The sequence below is a fragment of the Stegostoma tigrinum genome, chromosome 10 (assembly GCF_030684315.1).
Source record: "Stegostoma tigrinum isolate sSteTig4 chromosome 10, sSteTig4.hap1, whole genome shotgun sequence".
Lineage (NCBI taxonomy): Eukaryota > Metazoa > Chordata > Chondrichthyes > Orectolobiformes > Stegostomatidae > Stegostoma > Stegostoma tigrinum.
The window spans coordinates 76,723,910-76,743,219 of record NC_081363.1 but is presented as its reverse complement, the minus strand read 5'-3'; the positions used below and the strand labels follow the sequence as shown (position 1 = coordinate 76,743,219).

Here is a 19,310-nt window from a genome sequence, read left to right as displayed (position 1 = left end):
TCTTCAGTTAGAAGTTGTGTCAGCCAAGCTACTCACAGACGTGTTGAGTGGAAAATCCACGTCAACCGCGTTCCTGTGGTCTCCAGCCTTACAGATACCAGCCTTCAGCCAATTTGATGTACTCCATGTGCTATCAAGAAATGGTTGGAGGCACTGGATAATGTAAACATTATGGGTCTTCACACCACTCCAGAAATAGTACTAAAGACCCAGGCTCCTACAGAAGGCCTCAGTACTGTGCCTGTCTGTCTGGGTAGTGGCGGTGTGGGGGAGGGTGTTGGGGAAAGAGGGGTGTGGGGTAGAATCTCTGGTTAGACACATTCTTGGCGTATTCCAATCAAGTGAGCTGGCTATATTATCCACAGACAGCCTAGAGGACATCAGGAAATATTGCACCAGCTCCAGAACAAGGTTTGCATGGTACACATTCTGAGCCGAGCACAAGAGATGTTTCAGGACAATACCGACAATGCTGACTTGGTGCAAGTCCAATGCATAATCTATTCCGAAGGAGAGTCATTCCAGACTCAGAGCCATTAACTCTATGGGACATCATAGCTACCATCTCACCCTGCTCATCTGTGCAGCCTTCCACATCTCTCATACCTTGAGATCACTCTCCCCAGCTGAGGTGAAGCAGCATGAGACAGTTGGTATCTCCCACTTGGGGACCCAGCTCATGCCAACTGACTAAACCGGCATGGGCCTCTAACAAAGTGTGGGGCCAGGCTGGTATGCATGGCGAGTTGGACAGGATGTTGAAAGGGGTGTAGCCTATGTAAAATCGTGTCCCCAAACTAGCTGTCAGAACTTATGCAGGGTGCTGGATGCCCAGGTGCTGCTTCTCTCAACCTTTGCCAACTGACCTTTGACACCACTGCACGCCTGCTGGCATTCTGTCTCGCCCACAAAGTTGTTCTTGTTGCCCTTGCAGCCACCGTAGGTGAAGGGCTCACAGCTCCCCTTGTTGGCTTCATAGTGCCAGCGAGGAAAGGACCCTCGGCAAGGCCCCACCTTCTTGTCTGCTTTACAGTATTCTAGAAGAAAGGGGGAAACAGCAGAGGTCAATACAGATGGATGAATCACCATGTGGGGTTGGTATTACAAAGAAACTGCATTGTAGAAACAGGCCATTCAGTCCATTTAATTAACACCAGCCTTGACAATCCCAAAAGCCTCATCCCTCCCACCAGGATATTGGTCAGGATACAAAATAGCAAAGAATTTTTTTTTAACAACAGTGTAACAAGTGGTAACAATCTGAAGCCACCCGAAGGTTGCAGGAACAGCAACTCATATTCCGCCTGGGAACCCTGCAGCCATATGGTATCAATGTGGACTTCACCAGTTTCAAAATCTCCCCTTCCCCTACTGCATCCCTAAACCAGCCCAGTTCGTCCCCTCCCCCCACTGCACCACACAACCAGCCCAGCTCTTCCCCTCCACCCAGTGCATCCCAAAACCAGTCCAACCTGTCTCTGCCTCCCTAACCGGTTCTTCCTCTCACCCATCCCTTCCTCCCACCGCAAGCCGCACCCCCAGCTACCTACTAACCTCATCCCACCTCCTTGACCTGTCCGTCTTCCCTGGACTGACCTATCCCCTCTCTACCTCCCCACCTATCTTCTTTTCTCTCCATCTTCGGTCCGCCTCCCCCTCTCTCCCTATTTATTCCAGTTCCCTCTCCCCATCCCCCTCTCTGATGAAGGGTCTAGGCCCGAAACGTCAGCTTTTGTGCTCCTGAGATGCTGCTTGGCCTGCTGTGTTCATCCAGCCTCACATTTTACAATCTGAAGCCCACTGTCCAAGTAAAAAATAAATCATCGATTTCCAAAAGGAATCAGATGGGAGCTCAAAACACATTGACTTGCAGGGCTCTGGGAACAAGCAATGGCATTGGGATTCACTGATTGTTTGGCAAGGAGCTGGCTTGGATTTAGTGGGCCAAATGACCTCCTTACATGCTGCAAATAACTTTGCATTTCCCTACTTTATATTACCCCATTCACATATCGCCTAGTCCTTTCTTCCTCATGTGTTTTTCTTGCTCTCTTCCGGTAACTTGTGGGGTACGTACTCCACATTCACAGCTCTCTCTAACCAAATATGTTTGTTTTGAATTCATTATTAGATTTATTGACCGTTTTAGGATTATGAAGATCCTGACAGAAACAGATCAGCCAATCGATATCTATGCTTCACTGCGGCCTCCCTCTCCTTGTCTGAATCTAGCATTAGAACAACGTACTTCCTTTCTCCCCAACATCCGGGTCTCATTTCCCTAAATGCATCGATGCTATTCCCTTCAATCTCTCCCTGTGGTAGACAGTTCCACATTCTCACTACTCTCTCGGTGAAATGGTTTTCTCCCTGTTTCGTACCAGGGACCTTTTTATACTGAACCTCCAGTTTTGCTATTTGCCCACTAGAAGCATTCTCCCACGCTATCAAAACCTTTCTGAATTTTAAAAAATCCTGATCAGGTCATCTTGTAGCCTTCAGTTTCAAGAAAAGAACAACCAGCCTGTCGATTCTTTGCTGATATTTATACTCAAACATTTCTCTTGTGAATTATCTGTGTATCCTCACCATTGGCTCTGCGTCCTTTCTAAAAGATGGTGAGCAGGGACTGCATGAAGCTCTCTTACATGCGGTCTAATCAATGTTAGATGCAGGTTTAACCTAATTTTCCTTCTTTTCAATTCAATTGTTGAAAAAAAAAACCAAATGCCTTATAAAAACTGAAAGAACTGTGAATGCTGTAAATCAGGAACAAAAACAAAGTTGCTGGAAGGAAGTTCTGGGGAAGGAACATGAAACGTTAACTCTGTTTTTTCCTTCAAAGATGCTGCCTGGCCTGCTGGCCTTTCCCAGCAACTTTGTTTTTAAACCCAATGCTTAGTTTGTTTTAGCTCTAAAGTCTTGCTACCTGCAATGCAACCTTTCATGACTGGCACATTGGTATTCTTACAGTGATAATGGGAACTGCAGATGCTGGAGAATCCAAGATAATGAAATGTGAGGCTGGATGAACACAGCAGGCCCAGCAGAATCTCAGGAGCACAAAAGCTGACGTTTCGGGCCTAAACCCTTCATCAGAGAGGGGGATGGCGTGAGGGTTCTGGAATAAATAGGGGGGGGGGGGGGGGAAAGAGAGGCGGACCGAAGATGGAGAGAAAAGAAGATAGGTGGAGAGGAGAGTATAGGTGGGGAGGTAGGAGGGGATAGGTCAGTCCAGGGAAGACGGACAGGTCAAGGAGGTGGGATGAGGTTAGTAGGTAGGAGATGGAGGTGTGGCTTGGTGGGAGGAAGGGATGGGTGAGAGGAAGAACAGGTTAGGGAGGCAGAGACAGGTTGGACTGGTTTTGGGATGCAGTCGGTGGGGGGGGGGGGGGGGGGGGAGAGCTGGGCTGGTTGTGTGGTGCAGTGGGGGGAGGGGACGAACTGGGCTGGTTTTGGGATGCGGCGGGGGAAGGGGAGATTTTGAAGCTGGTGAAGTCCACATTGATACCATTGGGCTGCAGGGTTCCCAAGTGGAAAATGGAGTTGCTGTTCCTGCAACCTTCGGGTGGCATCATTGTGGCACTGCAGGAGGCCCATGATGGACATGTCATCTAAAGAATGGGAGGGGGAATGGAAATGGTTTGCGACTGGGAGGTGCAGTTGTTTATTGCGAACCGAGCGGAGGTGTTCTGCAAAGCAGTCCCCAAGCCTCCGCTTGGTTTCCCCAATGTAGAGGAAGCCACACTGGGTACAATGGATGCAGTATACCACATTGGCAGATGTGCAGGTGAACCTCTGCTTAATATGGAAAGTATTCTTACATTTGAGTCCAGGTTTTGACCTGAGACTGCAATACGGAAATAGAATCACTCTGCCCTTCATATCCAGCCCCTATTTTAAACATCTCTGTCAGGTTGCCTCTCAACTTCTCTTTCAGAGAAAACAACCCCAGCCTGTTCATTCCATCCTGAAACATCTAATCCTCCTCCTTTTCAGATCATTCCTTTGAATCACAATTTGCATATCAACACTATCTTTTCATAATCAGAGTCCAGATCTTTGCCCTGTAATCCTAGCACGATCCAGGTATGGCTCTGTACATGTTTCATTGTGAGAAGGAGCAGTGGGCAGGAGTGAATAAATTCCATTTGGATCACTCACCCTCTGATTGTTCAGGAGAGAGGACGGTGATGGACATATTGTCAGTGGTCTTCTGGCCAGCCGTGTCTGTGACAGTCAGCTGAAAGACATACTGTCCCACCTTCAAGTTGGACACCAGCCGCTCATCCTGATGTTCAGTTTTCTGAGGAGAGAGAGAGAACAGAGCAAACTTTCATGCATCCTTTCGGACTCCAAGAACTTTGCCTTCAGCAGCAATGCCAGTGATGACCGAGTTTTGGAAAGTGAGTCAGGCGTTAGCTCCTGTGCTAAAGCAGTGTTTGTCCTTTTGAGATGAAAGGACAATTTCCCTCCCTGTGATTAGGAACAAGAGTAGGCTACACTGTTCCACAGGCACCCCTTCCCACCACTCTTGGCTTTTCCCCATTCAATAAAAATCTTCAGATTACTCCGTATTCTCTGCCTCAGCCCAAAAAAAAAAACCCTTTCAGCCCTTGCCGAGCGAGAATCTATATTCCACTGCTTTAAAAATATCCACAGATTCTGTTCCTCAAAGTTTGGTGGAAGCAGAGTTCTGAAGATGTTTTAAGGTGAGAGGAGAAAGATTTAAAAGGAACCTAAAGGGGCAACTTTTTCAGGCAGAGGGTGGTGCATCTATGGAATGAGCTGCCAGAGGAAGTGGTAGAGGCTGGTACAATTACAACATTTAATAGATTAAAACAAATTTTAAAAATTAAAACAATATTTCTTGGATGCGTATATGAATAGGAAGGGTTGAGAGCAGCGTGGGCCAAATGCTGGCAATTGGGACTAGATTTATTTAGGACCTTTGGTTGGTGCAGAAAAGTTGGACCGAAGGGTCTGCTTCCATGCTATATATCTTTATGGTTCTAAAAGCTTTCTCCACATCTCTGTCCTAAATGTTTGGCTCTTATTTTTTAAAGAGTGGTGCCTAGTTCTAGCTCCTTCCACAAGAACCAAACATTCTTTCGGAGGATCATGAGTCTTTGGAACTCTGCTTTTCAAGAAGATAGTCCTTCAATATTTTAAAAGCAGAAGTGCACAGATCCTGATTGAGCAAGTGGTGAGAAGTTATTAGCAGTTTTTTTTTCCATTCATTCACAGGGTGTGGGCATTGCTGGTTAGACCAGCATTATAATTGCCCATCCCTAATTGCTCAGAGGCCAGTTTAAGAGTTAACTACATTGCTGTGGGTCTGCAGTCACATGTAGGCCAGACCAGGAAAGGATGACACTTTCCTTCCCTGAAGGACATTAGGGGACCAGATGGGCTTTTCCAACAATTGCTTCATGGTTGTTATAAGACTCTCAATTTTAGATCTTTTATTGAATTCAAATTCCACCATTTGCCATGGTGGGGTTTGAAGCCGAGTCCTCAGGACATTACCTGGGTCTCTCTGGATTAATAGTCAAGCGATAATACCACTGGGCCGACTTCCCCAAGTTGGTAGGGATGCAGATTTAAGGCTACAATCAGATCAGCCATGATCTTAATTAATGACAGAGCAGGCTCAGGGGCTGAATGGCCTATCTCTGCTAATAATTCAGATTGAAATCGAATATAAAGCTGTTCTTGGTAATAGCTAAAGGATTTAACCCGAACCTTATCTTGCTCATTCATGCCCTTCAGGGTTACAAGTCTACCATCATTACCCAATTTAGCCGACATCCTGCTCAGAACACAGTAATATGTTGGACTCATAACTGCCCTCTGTGGGGCATTGTGTTACACAGCGAGTAGGGATAGGTCACTGATGCTGGCCTTGGCAGCATCACCTACAATCTTAGTTTAAAACTGAGTTCTTGCTCTTAACGGAGCTCCGTCCTACACTGGCCATCAGTCAAGATAGCAGGCTCAAGGCTCCCAAGCAGAAACCCACAACCTCCCGACACAGGCAAGAGCGGTAGACACTGATCCATGGCCACTCTACATTAGCAATGCCAGAAAGCATCAACCGTAGCTGACAGCTCATTGACGGCACAAACTTTCACTTATTACCCACTTAAAACATCTATGAAGCAATTCCTGAGAAGACACTGGCCCTTTTATTATTAGAAAGCCAACAATCGGCAAGAGATATCATTTGGGGCCCTGGTCATTAGCTGCAAGTATTTATCTAGTTTTTGGTTTGACACCAAATCAGTCTGCTTAAGGTTTCCATTCAAGATATAACTGATGCTATTTATGGCTTGCCCTATGTTGAGTCTACACAGTAAACACCAGACAGTCAGCTCTGTTGAGTCATATGTCTTGAAGATTATTGATACCACATGAAAAAAAAAGAGTAGCTGGGCTGTCTGGTTTCTGTGCTTAATGACATTGTCCACTACATCCCCATAAGAGAGTGACTGCACTGAATATTTGACACAGTGAGTGACGGAAGGGGAGGATGTTCTGCTATAAAGATAACCCTCATGTGCGATTAATGTCAGGCAGCTGTTTAAAAGTACAGGCTCATGTGTAGTGTGGAATATGGCAATGATACAAGACCCAGTGGGCCCAATAATTATGGTTACGTACAGAGGCGTGCCGGGGAAATACCCAAAACGGCTGGTGTCAAGCAATCCATGATATTATTTTCCATTTCACAGCCATCAGTTGGCAGAACATACAGTAGGAAGCTCTTGGAGATAGTCCCCGAAATCATGAGGGAAGAGGTTCAGATTTGGCAGAAGAGAGGACATTAGCATAGATAAGCTGTAGGGCTGGGCTGAGAGGTGGCAAATGGAGTTTAATGCAGACAAGTGTGAGGTGATGCACTTTGGTAGGAGTAACCGGAAGGCAAAGTACAGGGCTAATGGTAAGATTCTTAGTAGCGTAGATGAGCAGAGAGATCTCGGTGTCCATGTACACAGATCCTTGAAAGTTAACAACCCTGTCAACCTGGGCGGCAAGGCGGCATACAGTGTTTTAGCTTTTATTAATAGAGGGATCGAGTTCCGGAACCAAGAGTTTATGGTGAAGCTGTACAAAAAAACTCTGGTGCGGCCGCACTTGGAGTATTGTGTACAGTTCTGGTCACTGCATTATAAAAAGGATGTGGAAGCTTTGGAAAGGGTGCAGAGGAGATTTACTAGGATGTTGCCTGGTGTGGAGGGAAGGTTTTACAAGGAAAGGCTGAGAGACTTGAGGCTGTTTTCATTAGAGAGAAGATTGAGAGGTGACTTAATTGAAACATATAAAATAATCAGAGGGTTAGTTAGGGTGGATAGGGAGAGCCTTTTTCCTAGGATGGTGACGGCGAGCATGAGGGGGCATAGCTTTAAATTGAGGAGTGAAAGATATAGGACAGATGTCAGAGGTGGTTTCTTTACTCAGTAGTAAGGGAATGGAACGTTTTGCCTGCAACAGTAGTAGATTCGCCAACTATAGGTACATTTAAGTCATTGGACAAGCATATGGATGTACATGGAATAGTGTAGGTTAGATGGGCTTGAGATTGGTATGACAGGTCGGTACAACAATCGAGGGCCGAAGGGCCTGTACTGTGCTGTAATGTTCTATGTTCAAATAGGCAGCGGGGAAGCTCAAGTCTTCCCTAAGGTGCCAGGGTGTATAGATAATCTCCTGCTCCACAACAAGGACCATAAGTATAAACTTCAGAAGCAGTCATCTTCAGTCTCCATTTTACTGTACATATTTCTGGAATACTCAGCCAGCACTTACCAAATGTAAGTCAGGCTCCAAATTGCACCTGAGGAACTCAATTTAATTGCCCATCTCCTCAAAATTCGATAACAATGGATTTCAAACCATTGCCACAAAAACTAAGGTTGGCGTATACGCAGTGGGTTCAGGGTAATGTTTGCATTTATTGATGGTTAGGCAATCACCCTATTTCCCAACCTGTCGTCATGGGGTACAGAGTTAACATCACTGTCAATGTAACCTGGGAGCAAAGATCCTGAATCCAGTACACTGTTGAGATTTAGTCAGACACTGCAAGAGCACGGGCAGGACTAGCTCAGGTTAGAGCATGTTACCAGCTATTTAATCCAGCACTGGTTAGACTGGCTGGTTCAGTTTCTCTGACACTAATAATACACAGGTATCAAACCACAAAACTAGAGCAAAACCCAAGCTCTACTCTCGCAGAAACCTTGTGACCCACCCTCTCCTCAAACAGCATCTAGACACAGTAAAACCTGGGACAGGAGAGGGGAGGTGACCTAAAGAGAAAGGAGAGATAGAGACAGAGACAGAGGAATGGGGGGGGGGGGGGGGGGGTGGGGGGGGGGGTGGTGGGAGAACAGAAATAGGAGAGAGAAGGGGGAGGGGAAGGTGGTGAACAGGGAAATTGAGCGAGAAGCAGGGAGGGATTGACAGATGGAAGGGGAGAGGAGGGTTGGGAGAGTGGGGAGGTGTTGTATGAAGAGAAGGAGCGGTGGGTGTAAGAAAAAAAAGTATGGAGGAGAGAGGAGGTCAAGAGGATTGTAGGGTGAGAGAGGGGCTTGGGGTGGGGCAACAAGATGTCACTGATGAGACTCAAACATGACGCTTTTCCACGAAATGTTTAAGCTCGGTTAGTATCACATCACACCACATCACACTGTAATGTCACCAGGGCAACCAAGGCAGGGCAAACTCAGATACAAACAAATCACCAGGGCAGATCAAAAGAGCAGAGATAATGGAACATCTTGATAATGTGTTATGCCAACACTTACATGCAATATAAATGAGAGCAGCTGCCATCTACACACACAATGTAACCATAATCAAAATGACCCAGCTGACTTTCTCAGTTATACTGCTGGGATTTCCCAGCACACTTCCAACTGAAACTAGGGTGGGGCTCAATACTGAATTTTATTGCAGCCTGTAGTTCATATAAAACTGTATGCAACAAATCACATTTGCATAGCACCTCTAACAGATTAATAATGTCTTTCACAGCAGTCTAAAAAAAATTTGAAACCAAGCCAATAAGGAGGTGGTAGGGCAGATGACCAAAACCTTGGTGACACAGAGATAGGTTTTAGGAGTGTTTTAAAAGGAGGATGGTGAGGTACGAAGGGCTGGCAATGGTTACCGGACAATTCCAGAATTTGAGGCCCAGCTCATCGAATCCCTACGGTATTGGAGCAGGCCACTCGGCCCATCGTGTCTACACTGACCCTCCGGAAAGCATCCTACCCAGACTCATCCCCCTGCGCCCCGACTCTATCCCTGTAACCCTGCATTTCCCATGACCAATCCGCCTAACCTGCACAACTTTGGACTGTTGGAGGAAATGGGAGAACCCAGAGGAAACCCACACAGACAAAAGGTAGAACATGCAAACTCCAAACATACTTGCCCAAGGCTAGAACTGACCTCCTCAGGATGTTGCCTGGGCTGCAGCAATTCAGCCAAGAGACACACAATATAGGCAGGAGTCACTTTTCTTATAGCCCAGCAGGCTGAGGGGGAATCTGACGGGAGGTGTACAATGCTCTGAGGGGCACAGGCTGGGTAGATAGGGAGAAACACTTCCCCTTAGTAGAAGGGTACAGTTTTAAAGTAAAGAAGGGGTTGGAGGCAATTTTTTTCCTCAGCTTGTGGGTTCAGAGCATATAAAACTCACTGCCTCAACAGCGTAAGTATAGGCCAGTACCCACAAGACATTTATGAGCCATTTAGATAAGCAAATGAAATAACATACGATAAAAGGCTTTAAACCAAGTGCTGAAAAATGGGTGTGTAATTAATGTATTGGGAGGATTGTGACAAAATGGAGTTGTACAACTGTGCAGCATGGAAACAGACCCTTTGGTCCAACTCACCCATGCTGACCAGATATCCTAAATTAATCTAGTCCCATTAGTCAGCATTTGGCCCTTATTCCTTTAAGCCCTTCCTACTCATGTACCCATCCATGTGCCTTTCAGATGTTGTAACTGTTACCAGCCTTCTCTGACAGCTCATTCCAAATGCGTACCACCTAGTGATTGGAAAGGTTTTATTGCCCCTTATGACTCTTTTAAACCCTTCCGTTCTCACCTTAAACCAATGCCCTCTAGTTCTGGATTTCCCACCCTAGGGGATGACCTTGGTTATTCACACTCTACATGCCCCTAAGGATTTTATAAACATCTAAAAAGGTCTCATGAACGAATTTTTAAAAAACATTCCAACAAGGAAATTTATTACAAAATTTTCCGAATATCCTGGAACTCCCTCCCCAATAGTACTGTGCGTCTTACTATAGCACATGGACTACAGTGGTTCAAGAAGGCAGCTCAAAGCTGCCTTCCGAAGGGAAACTAAGGATGTGCCAGTAAATCACACCCACATTCCTGATGAGAGAAAACAACAAGACTGTCAATTAGAAATGTTAAAAGTTTCACTCTTTGCAGAAAGGACCTGGCTCACTGAGTATCCTCCTGCAGTTTGATTGCTTATTATTGCAGTGGTCATGTTGGATACGGTTATAAAAAACGCGTAATTCCCTTTGTAGAGCATGCAAAAGCAGCCAGGAAAAATGTAGCACAGTCTCACTGGGATGTCGTTATCAGGGACCGAAAGGATGATATTTGAGAAAATTGGGATTCTCTTCAATGCATCTGAGAAGGTAAAAGAAAGCTTAACATGTTCAAGATGATGTAAAATTATGACTCAGCAAGGTCCATAGAATTTGCTCAAATGATACAAAAAACACAAGAGCAGAAAAATGATGAGAACACAGATTTTTAAAAAGGTGGGATATTGAAAATTTTGGTCTGGACTAACCTGCCAAAACCTCAAAGGAAAATATATTGATTTTTTAAATTTGTTGTCAGGAAGGTAACAAATATGCCATGACAGTAAATATGTGTTGTACCTTTACAGGACACGCTCTGTACTGTGGCACGTGAGTAATGGTATAAAGCTTTCATTCTGCAAAGTACGGAGTGAGAGAAGGGGCAGAGCGGGAAGGGAGCAGCGAGCGGGCGAGAGAGAAAATGTGCAGTAAAAAAACAGGCAGAATGTGGCGGGGGGGGGGAAAACAGAGAATGGGGGAGAGTTAGACAGAGAATGGAGGAATGGGAGAGAGAAACAGACAGTTGGGAGAGGCAGAAAAGAGAGAGAGTGGGAGGCAGAGATGGGGAGAGAATGAGAAGTGTTGTCAGGGAGAGTTGGAGGGGTGGATATAGGGAGGATGAGATGCTAGGCAGCTGTATATCCTGCCTGATACTCTAAGGTTCAGGGCACAGGGCTGGAAGGGAACTGGCATTGAGAAGGACAAGATCTGGTTATCACGAAGCACGAATATACCAACAACATTGAACTGGTGTTCCAGTGCGGAACTTTGGCCGAGTTACGTGGGGAAAGGAAGCTGTACTTTCAGGAAGGTGAACGGCGTTAGATCCAGTGTGTCCTTGTGAACCACATAACTGGGGACGTAGAGAGACACAGAGTTTTAAACCAAATTGTGAAGGGCAAGGGTTCAAATTTTTAAAAATGTGGGACATGTAGGGTCGAGAAAGCTAACAAACACAGCAGATAAATAACAATAATCTGTTCAGAACACTGAACAGACATTTGACATATGAATTAAGATCAGTTGAATGATATTGCATGTTTAAAGGATAAAAAAACCCTTTCTATTAGCTGAAATACAAGAAATTACAATTTAATCTATTCATTCAAATGTTGTTATTAGGTCTTTTAATGCATAGATACCTCTAACTTCACAGAGGGATCTCCGGCGAGGAGATTCCAATCAAAACTGACAATTCTAAAGTCATCTCTGCTTGCCAACCCACTTAATATTACTTGCTCATTCGGCTGCACAATTCGATCTCTTCCTGCATTTGCCCTTGGTAGCTTGTCACCTACAAAAGAAGGTAAAATAAAAACCATTAAGATAGGCAGGACTGGGTTTAGACAGATCAGATATCATACATCTACTTGTTTTAAAAAAAAACATGTATTTCCAAATACAATGTTCAACAGCAACAGTATGAGAATCATGATGATGGAGCACTTCCACTAATGACTTGGAAATAGTTACTTCCCTGCTCTACAGTCTATTGGACATTCTTTGTCAATAGGATAGGCTTAAAGGGCTAAGCTAGCCCTTTCTGATTAAAGCTTTTCTTTCATATTAGAAAGGAAGCTGAAATTAGTCTTTACCCATGATGGGATGCATCTCTCATTTATAATTTCTAAGCTGGTTTGAACTATGCACACAATAAATGTCTATTTCTTTGTAAAAAAAAACAGTATTCCTGTTAACTTTCATTCACTGTGTCCTAACCATTGGGGATAATATCTTGCCCTTTGTATATACTGTATCATAATCAGGACCTTTCAATTGACCTATGCCATAAACTTTGTTTCTCTGAATTTCAAAACTGTACAACTTCCCAGGGTTGTCTCCACCTGGCTTACCTTCTAAAAATCTACAATCTGAGTTCCTATAGTCTAATCCTAGTTTTCCTGACTTATCTGCTGTTTCTTTCTCCAATTTTCAACCTCAGCACTACACATCACTCACTACCACCTTCATTCAAGATTCCTAATTCTCAACTTTTCTTTTTTTTAAAAAAAGTGCTGAAATCTTCAACTAGCATTATTGCCAGTTCTTGACAACAGTCCATACTAGAACAACCACACCAAGAACATGTCACATCTGTCCCTTTAGTCTCCCCACAACTAACAAACCCAAAATTGCCGGAAGATGTGAAATTTGAGAACTTTTCATACTCAATTCCCTCAAAAGGGACATAGATGATAGGGAGGGCAAGGGTACCCTAGAGAAATGGAGCTCCTAGCTCTCTACAAAATAAAGTAGGAGATTTGTGCAGATAATTTTCAATGTTAGTTTGTACGAGTGAAGTTACTTATCAACTTATAAATATTTCTGTAAACATGATGATTTCTTTTAGAAGAGTGAATGGATTTTAGAGCACCAGTGGGCTTTTGTTTACTTCACATTGGGTTGTAACCCAGTCTAGTAAATAATGGAGCCTCAAAAGGTTTAGAACATAGAACATAGAACATAGAACAGTACAGCACAGAACAGGCCCTTCAGCCCACAATGTTGTGCCGACCATTGATCCTCATGTATGCACCCTCAAATTTCTGTGACCATATGCATGTCCAGCAGTCTCTTAAATGACCCCAATGACCTTGCTTCCACAACTGCTGCTGGCAACGCATTCCATGCTCTCACAACTCTCTGTGTAAAGAACCTGCCTCTGACATCCCCTCTATACTTTCCACCAACCAGCTTAAAACTATGACCCCTTGTGCTAGCCAATTCTGCCCTAGGAAATCGTCTCTGGCTATCAACTCTATCTATGCCTCTCATTATCTTGTATACCTCAATGAGGTCCCCTCTCCTCCTCCTTTTCTCCAATGAAAAGAGACCAAGCTCAGTCAACCTCTCTTCATAAGATAAGCCCTCCAGTCCAGGCAGCATCCTGGTAAACCTCCTCTGAACCCTCTCCAAAGCATCCACATCTTTCCTATAATAGGGCGACCAGAACTGGACGCAGTATTCCAAGTGCGGTCTAACCAAAGCTTTATAGAGCTGCAACAAGATCTCACGACTCTTAAACTCAATCCCCCTGTTAATGAAAGCCAAAACACCATATGCTTTCTTAACAACCCTGTCCACTTGGGTGGCCATTTTAAGGGATCTATGTATCTGCACACCAAGATCCCTCTGTTCCTCCACGCTGCCAAGAATCCTATCCTTAATCCTGTACTCAGCTTTCAAATTCGACCTTCCAAAATGCATCACCTCGCATTTATCCAGGTTGAACTCTATCTGCCACCTCTCAGCCCATCTCTGCATCCTGTCAATGTCCCGCTGCAGCCTACAACAGCCCTCTATACTGTCAACGACACCTCCGACCTTTGTGTCGTCTGCAAACTTGCTGACCCATCCTTCAACCCCCTCATCCAAGTCATTAATAAAAATTACAAACAGTATAGGCCCAAGGACAGAGCCCTGTGGAACCCCACTCACCACTGACTTCCAGGCAGAATATTTTCCTTCTACTACCACTCGCTGTCTTCTGTTTGCCAGCCAATTCTGTATCCAAGCAGCTAAGTTCCCCTGTATCCCATTCCTCCTGACTTTCTGAATGAGCCTACCATAGGGAACCTTATCAAATGCCTTACTGAAGTCCATATACACCACATCCACAGCTCGACCCTCATCAACTTTTCTAATCACATCCTCAAAAAACTCGATAAGGTTTGTGAGGCATGACCTACCCCTCACAAAGCCGTGTTGACTGTATTTGATCAAGCCATGCTCCTCCAGATGGTCATAAATCCTATCCCTCAGAATCCTTTCTAACACCTTGCAGACGACAGATGTGAGACTTACTGGTCTGTAATTGCCGGGAATTTCCCTATTCCCTTTCTTGAAGAGAGGAATTACATTTGCCTCTCTCCAGTCCTCAGGTACGACTCCAGTGGAGAGCGAGGATGCAAAGATCTTCGCAAGTGGCGAAGCAATTGCATTTCTTGTTTCCCAAAGCAGCCGAGGACAAATCTGGTCCGGGCCTGGCGACTTGTCAATCTTAATGTCTGACAAAATTTTCAGCACATCAGCTTCCTCTATCTCTATCCATTCCAGCATGCACACCTGCTCTTCAAAGGTTTCATTCACTACAAAGTTCGTTTCTTTCGTAAAGACAGAAGCAAAAAACTCATTTAGGGCTTCCCCTACCTCCTCAGACTCCACACACAAGTTCCCTATGCTATCCCTGATCAGCCCTACTCTTTCTTTGACCATTCTCTTATTCCTCACATAAGTGTAAAATGCCTTTGTGTTTTCCCGGATTCCTTCTGCCAAGCCTTTCTCGTGCCCCCTCCTGGCTTTCCTCAGACCATTTTTGAGCTCCTTCCTTGCCTGTGTGTAATCCTCTCGAGCTGAACTTGACCCTAGCTTCCTCCACCTTATGTAAGCTACCTTCTTCCTTTTCACAAGAAGCTCCACCGCTCTCGTCATCCGAGGTTCCTTTATCTTACCCCTTCTTGCCTGTCTCAGAGGGACATATTTACTCATCACTCGCAACAACTGTTCCTTAAACAGTCTCCACATGTCTATAGTTCCCTTACCATGGAACAATTGCTCCCAGTCCATGCTTCCTAACTTGTGTCTAATCGCGTCATAGTTTCCTCTTCCCCAATTAAATATCCTCCCATTTTGCCTAATCCTCTCCTTCTCCATAGCTATGTAGAATGTGAGGCAGTTATGGTCACTATCACCAAAATGCTCTCCCACCACAAGATCTGATACCTGCCCCGGCTCGTTTCCAAGCACCAAGTCTAGAATGGCCTCTCCCCTCGTCGGCCTGTCAACGTACTGCGTTAGGAAACCCTCCTGAACACACCTTACAAACACAGCTCCATTCAAATTTTCTGCTCGAAGCAGGTTCCAATCAATATTAGGAAAGTTAAAGTCACCCATTACAACAACCCTACTGCGACCACACTTTTCCAAAATCTGTCGACCTATGCTTTCTTCAATCTCCCTGCTGCTATTGGGGGGCCTGTAGTAAACCCCTAACTAGGTGACTACTCCCTTGCTGTTCCTAATTTCCACCCATACTGACTCAGTAGGCAGATCTTCCTCGACAATGGAAGCTTCTGTAGCTGTGATACCCTCTCTGATTTGTAGTGCTACACACCCTCCTCTTTTCCCCCCCTCCCTATTCTTTTTAAATGTTCTAAACCCTGGAACATCCAGCAACCATTCCTGCCCATGAGAAACCCATGTCTCTGTTATGGCCACAACATCATAGCACCAGGTACTGATCCATGCTCTAAGTTCATCACTTTTATTCCTGATACTCCTTGCATTAAAGCAAACACACTTTAACTGATCCCTTGGTTCCTTCCCACTAGCTGGTCTACCTCTTGCTACTGCCTCACCTGCATCAACTCTCACCTCCGGTATACAGCTCAGGTTCCCACCCCCCTGCCATACTAGTTTAAACCTTCTCGAACTACTCGAGCAAACCTTCCACCCAGGACATTGGTCCCCTTCCAGTTCAGATGCAACCTGTCCTTCTTGTACAGGTCCCACCTTCCCCAGAAGGCATCCCAATTATCTACATATCTGAAGCCCTCCCTCCTACACCGGCTGCGTAGCCACGTGTTCAGCTGCGCCTGCTCCCTGTTCCTCGCCTCGTATCTACTTGTGCAGGCACCTTCAGGGATTGTACACCAAGGTCCCTTTGTTCCTCAGTACTCCTTAGGCACCTACCATTTATTATGTTTATTCTTCCCTTAATAGACCTCTGAAAACAATCACTTCACATTTATCTGGATTAAATTCCATCTGCCATTGCTCTGCCCAATTTACCAGTTGATCAGTATCAGACTGTAGCCTGATCCTCCTCACTATAAATAGCACCACCAATTTTTATGTCTTCTGTAAACTTACTAACTCAACATTCTCATCTGAGTAATGAATGTACATTACAATTAGCAAGGGTCCAGCACTGGTTTTTGTGCTACACCACTGGTCACAGGATTCCAATCACAAAGACACCTCTCTACCATCATCCTTTGCCTCCAACTTGTTAGCCAATTTTGGATCCAGTTTACCAAATTGCCTTGTATCCCAAATGCTCTTACCATTCAGACCAGCCTTTCATGTGGGATCTTGTCAAAGGCCTTAATGAAGTCCATGTAAGGCACGTAAAACTGCACTACCTTCCTCAATATATTTAATGAGCTTTTCAAAAAACTCAAATTCGTTAGAATCTCTCTCCTACAAATCTGAGCTGACTGTCCTTGATCAGTTCCTGCCTTTCCATGTTTGATTCATCTTGTCCATCAGGATTTTGTCCAAAAATTTCCCTACCACTGACGTTGGACTAACTTGGCTGCAATTACCTGGAACAAAAGAACGATAAAACACAGGAACAGGCCCTTCGGCCCTCTGAGCTTGCCCCACTGCATTTTGCCCTTCCACTGTAAACTGGGATCTATTTGCTTCCAACTTACATACTCATTCAGGTGTTTTTTGAATGTTGCTATTGTGTCTGCTTCCACCACCTCCTCTAGCAACGCGTTCCAGGCACTCAGCACCCTTTGTGTGAAAAACTTGCCTCACACATCTCTTTTAAACTTCCTCCCTTGCATTATGAACCTGTGTCCCCTAGTAATTGACCCCTCCACCAGGGGAAAATGCCTCCTACTTTCCACTCTATCCATGCCATTCAACATCTTATAAACTTCTAATAGGTCATCCCTCAACCTCCTGCATTCCATTGAAAACAAACCCAACCTTTCTTCATAGCTAAGATCATCCATACCAGGCAACATTTGTTAGAGGTTTCTAGAGTGTCTATTTTTCCTACTTTAGGGGAGATGCACTTAGTTGAGACACAATGATTTTTAGTTTCACTTTCAACTTTGAGTAGCTTGTTCATCTTGTGAAGTCTTTGGAACAGGGTAACTGCATACAGCAGTGCCCCCGACAGAAGGATATGATGAGTTAGGTTCTTATAGTGACAGGCCAGCATTGGTTCCAGACTAAATAAAACTCAAAAGTGGCTATTTAGGCCCACTGTAGTGAAACCCAAGTATATGTAAGCAAGCTTCAGGAAGAAGCTATTACAGTTCCAGTTTAATAACTGTAGTCCCAAGTGCCTATTGAGATGTTAGATACTGGTGAATATATTCAAAACTGTACAAGGTGTGTTCATGCATACAGAAGCTATTAGTTTCTTTTCAATTTATAAAGGTTTGTTTCGAGATTAACAGCATTATATTTCTACACAGTGTAGAAAATCTTTGAACTTTTATTCATGTAGATAGCTTGGGTTATTGTGTTTCATCTTTGTTTCTGTTGCAATATGCTTTGTGTGTTTGAGTTTCGGAGAGAGACCACTTCATTAAAACAAAAAAACGTAACTAAGAATCACATCAGATTCAGGACGTTAATTCTATTACTTTCACCACAGATGCAGCCAGACCTGTTGAGTTTCTGCAGCAAGTCAGGAATATGATTACCACTTGCCTGTGGGAGTGCAGCTCCAACAACTCTCAAGTGCTCAACACAATTCAGGACAAAGCAGTACACTCAATTAACAACATATCCAAAATACTCACTCGCTCCACCATCAATATGTGGTAGAAAACTGTGTACCACCTCGAAGATGCACTGCAGAAAATCAACAAGGCTCCTAAAACTGTACCTTTCCAGCCCATAACTAACTAACTGGAGGGACAAGGGCACCAAATATATGGTAACGCCACCACCTACCAGCTTGCTTTCAAGACATTCACTATCCTAACTTGGAAATATATCACTGTTCCCTTAATGATAGCAATAACTGCAGATTCTGGGGTCAGAGATAACATGTTGTGGAGCTGGAGGAACAGAGCAGACCAGGCAGCATCGGAGGAGCAGAAAGTTGACATTTCAGGTTGGGAACCCTCTTCTTGCTGGGTCAAAATCCTGGAACTCCCTCCTCAGCAACAGTATGGGCCTACCTGCAGCAAATGCAGTACAAGAGGCCAGCTCACTATCACCATCCCAAAGGCAACCAGAGATGGGCAATAAATTCTGGTGGTGATGCCCACATCTTTTGAGGAGTGAATGAAAGAAAAGACCCTTGACAAGATTGACCGTAGCTCAACTGGAGCACTTAATTAAATTTGACACGAAATACAGCACTCAGGAAATATTACATTGTCAGAGGGACTCTTTTGAATGAGGTGTTAAATCAAGACCCAGGTCAATCTGCTTATAGATCAGTAACTGGACCCAAGGGTTTAAGCAAACAAAAGAAATTTATAGCAATCTATCTTGTAATCAATGATCACAGAGAGACTAAAGAAAAAAAAATCTTTTAAACTCTATCTTCCAGGTGAGTGATTTCAGCACACCACCTTCAATCTTCTTGAGCTGCAGCTTTAACTCAGCCTCAAAGTCCTCTTGGTTATTTCTCCTGGCAAAGAATTGTCAATTTGCTCGAACAATGAGTAGCTAGGAGGGAGCCAATCTCTTCTCCAGAGACTGTGGCTCAATGGAATTACAAGGAGGCAGGCAGCTTGCTAGCAGGCAACTGCTGCATAAGCCAATCGTTGGCCAGCTCCCAGCTTCACAGCTGATAACTGCTGCTTAAGGGTTTATCTGAGCCCCAGTCTCATCAGCAGCATAGTGCTATCATTTGGTCCCACGCCTCTCTAAAGCCTAGTGCTGCGGAGATACTATTACCCATCAG

The 19,310-nt window shown here is 44.6% G+C and overlaps 1 protein-coding gene across 2 annotated transcripts in view; it reads right to left on the bottom strand.

The window, feature by feature from the left end:
- Positions 1 to 19,310, bottom strand: part of LOC125455571 (kunitz-type protease inhibitor 1-like) — a 60,564-nt gene that overhangs the window by 13,075 nt on the left and 28,179 nt on the right. For both annotated transcript variants that reach the window (XM_059649289.1, XM_059649288.1), the window contains exons 2-4: positions 11,788 to 11,939; positions 4,165 to 4,306; positions 867 to 1,037 (exon numbers count right to left, since the gene is read on the bottom strand). In XM_059649289.1, coding sequence (XP_059505272.1) covers positions 867 to 1,037; positions 4,165 to 4,306; positions 11,788 to 11,939 — 465 coding nt within the window. The remainder of the gene's footprint in view (positions 1 to 866; positions 1,038 to 4,164; positions 4,307 to 11,787; positions 11,940 to 19,310) is intronic.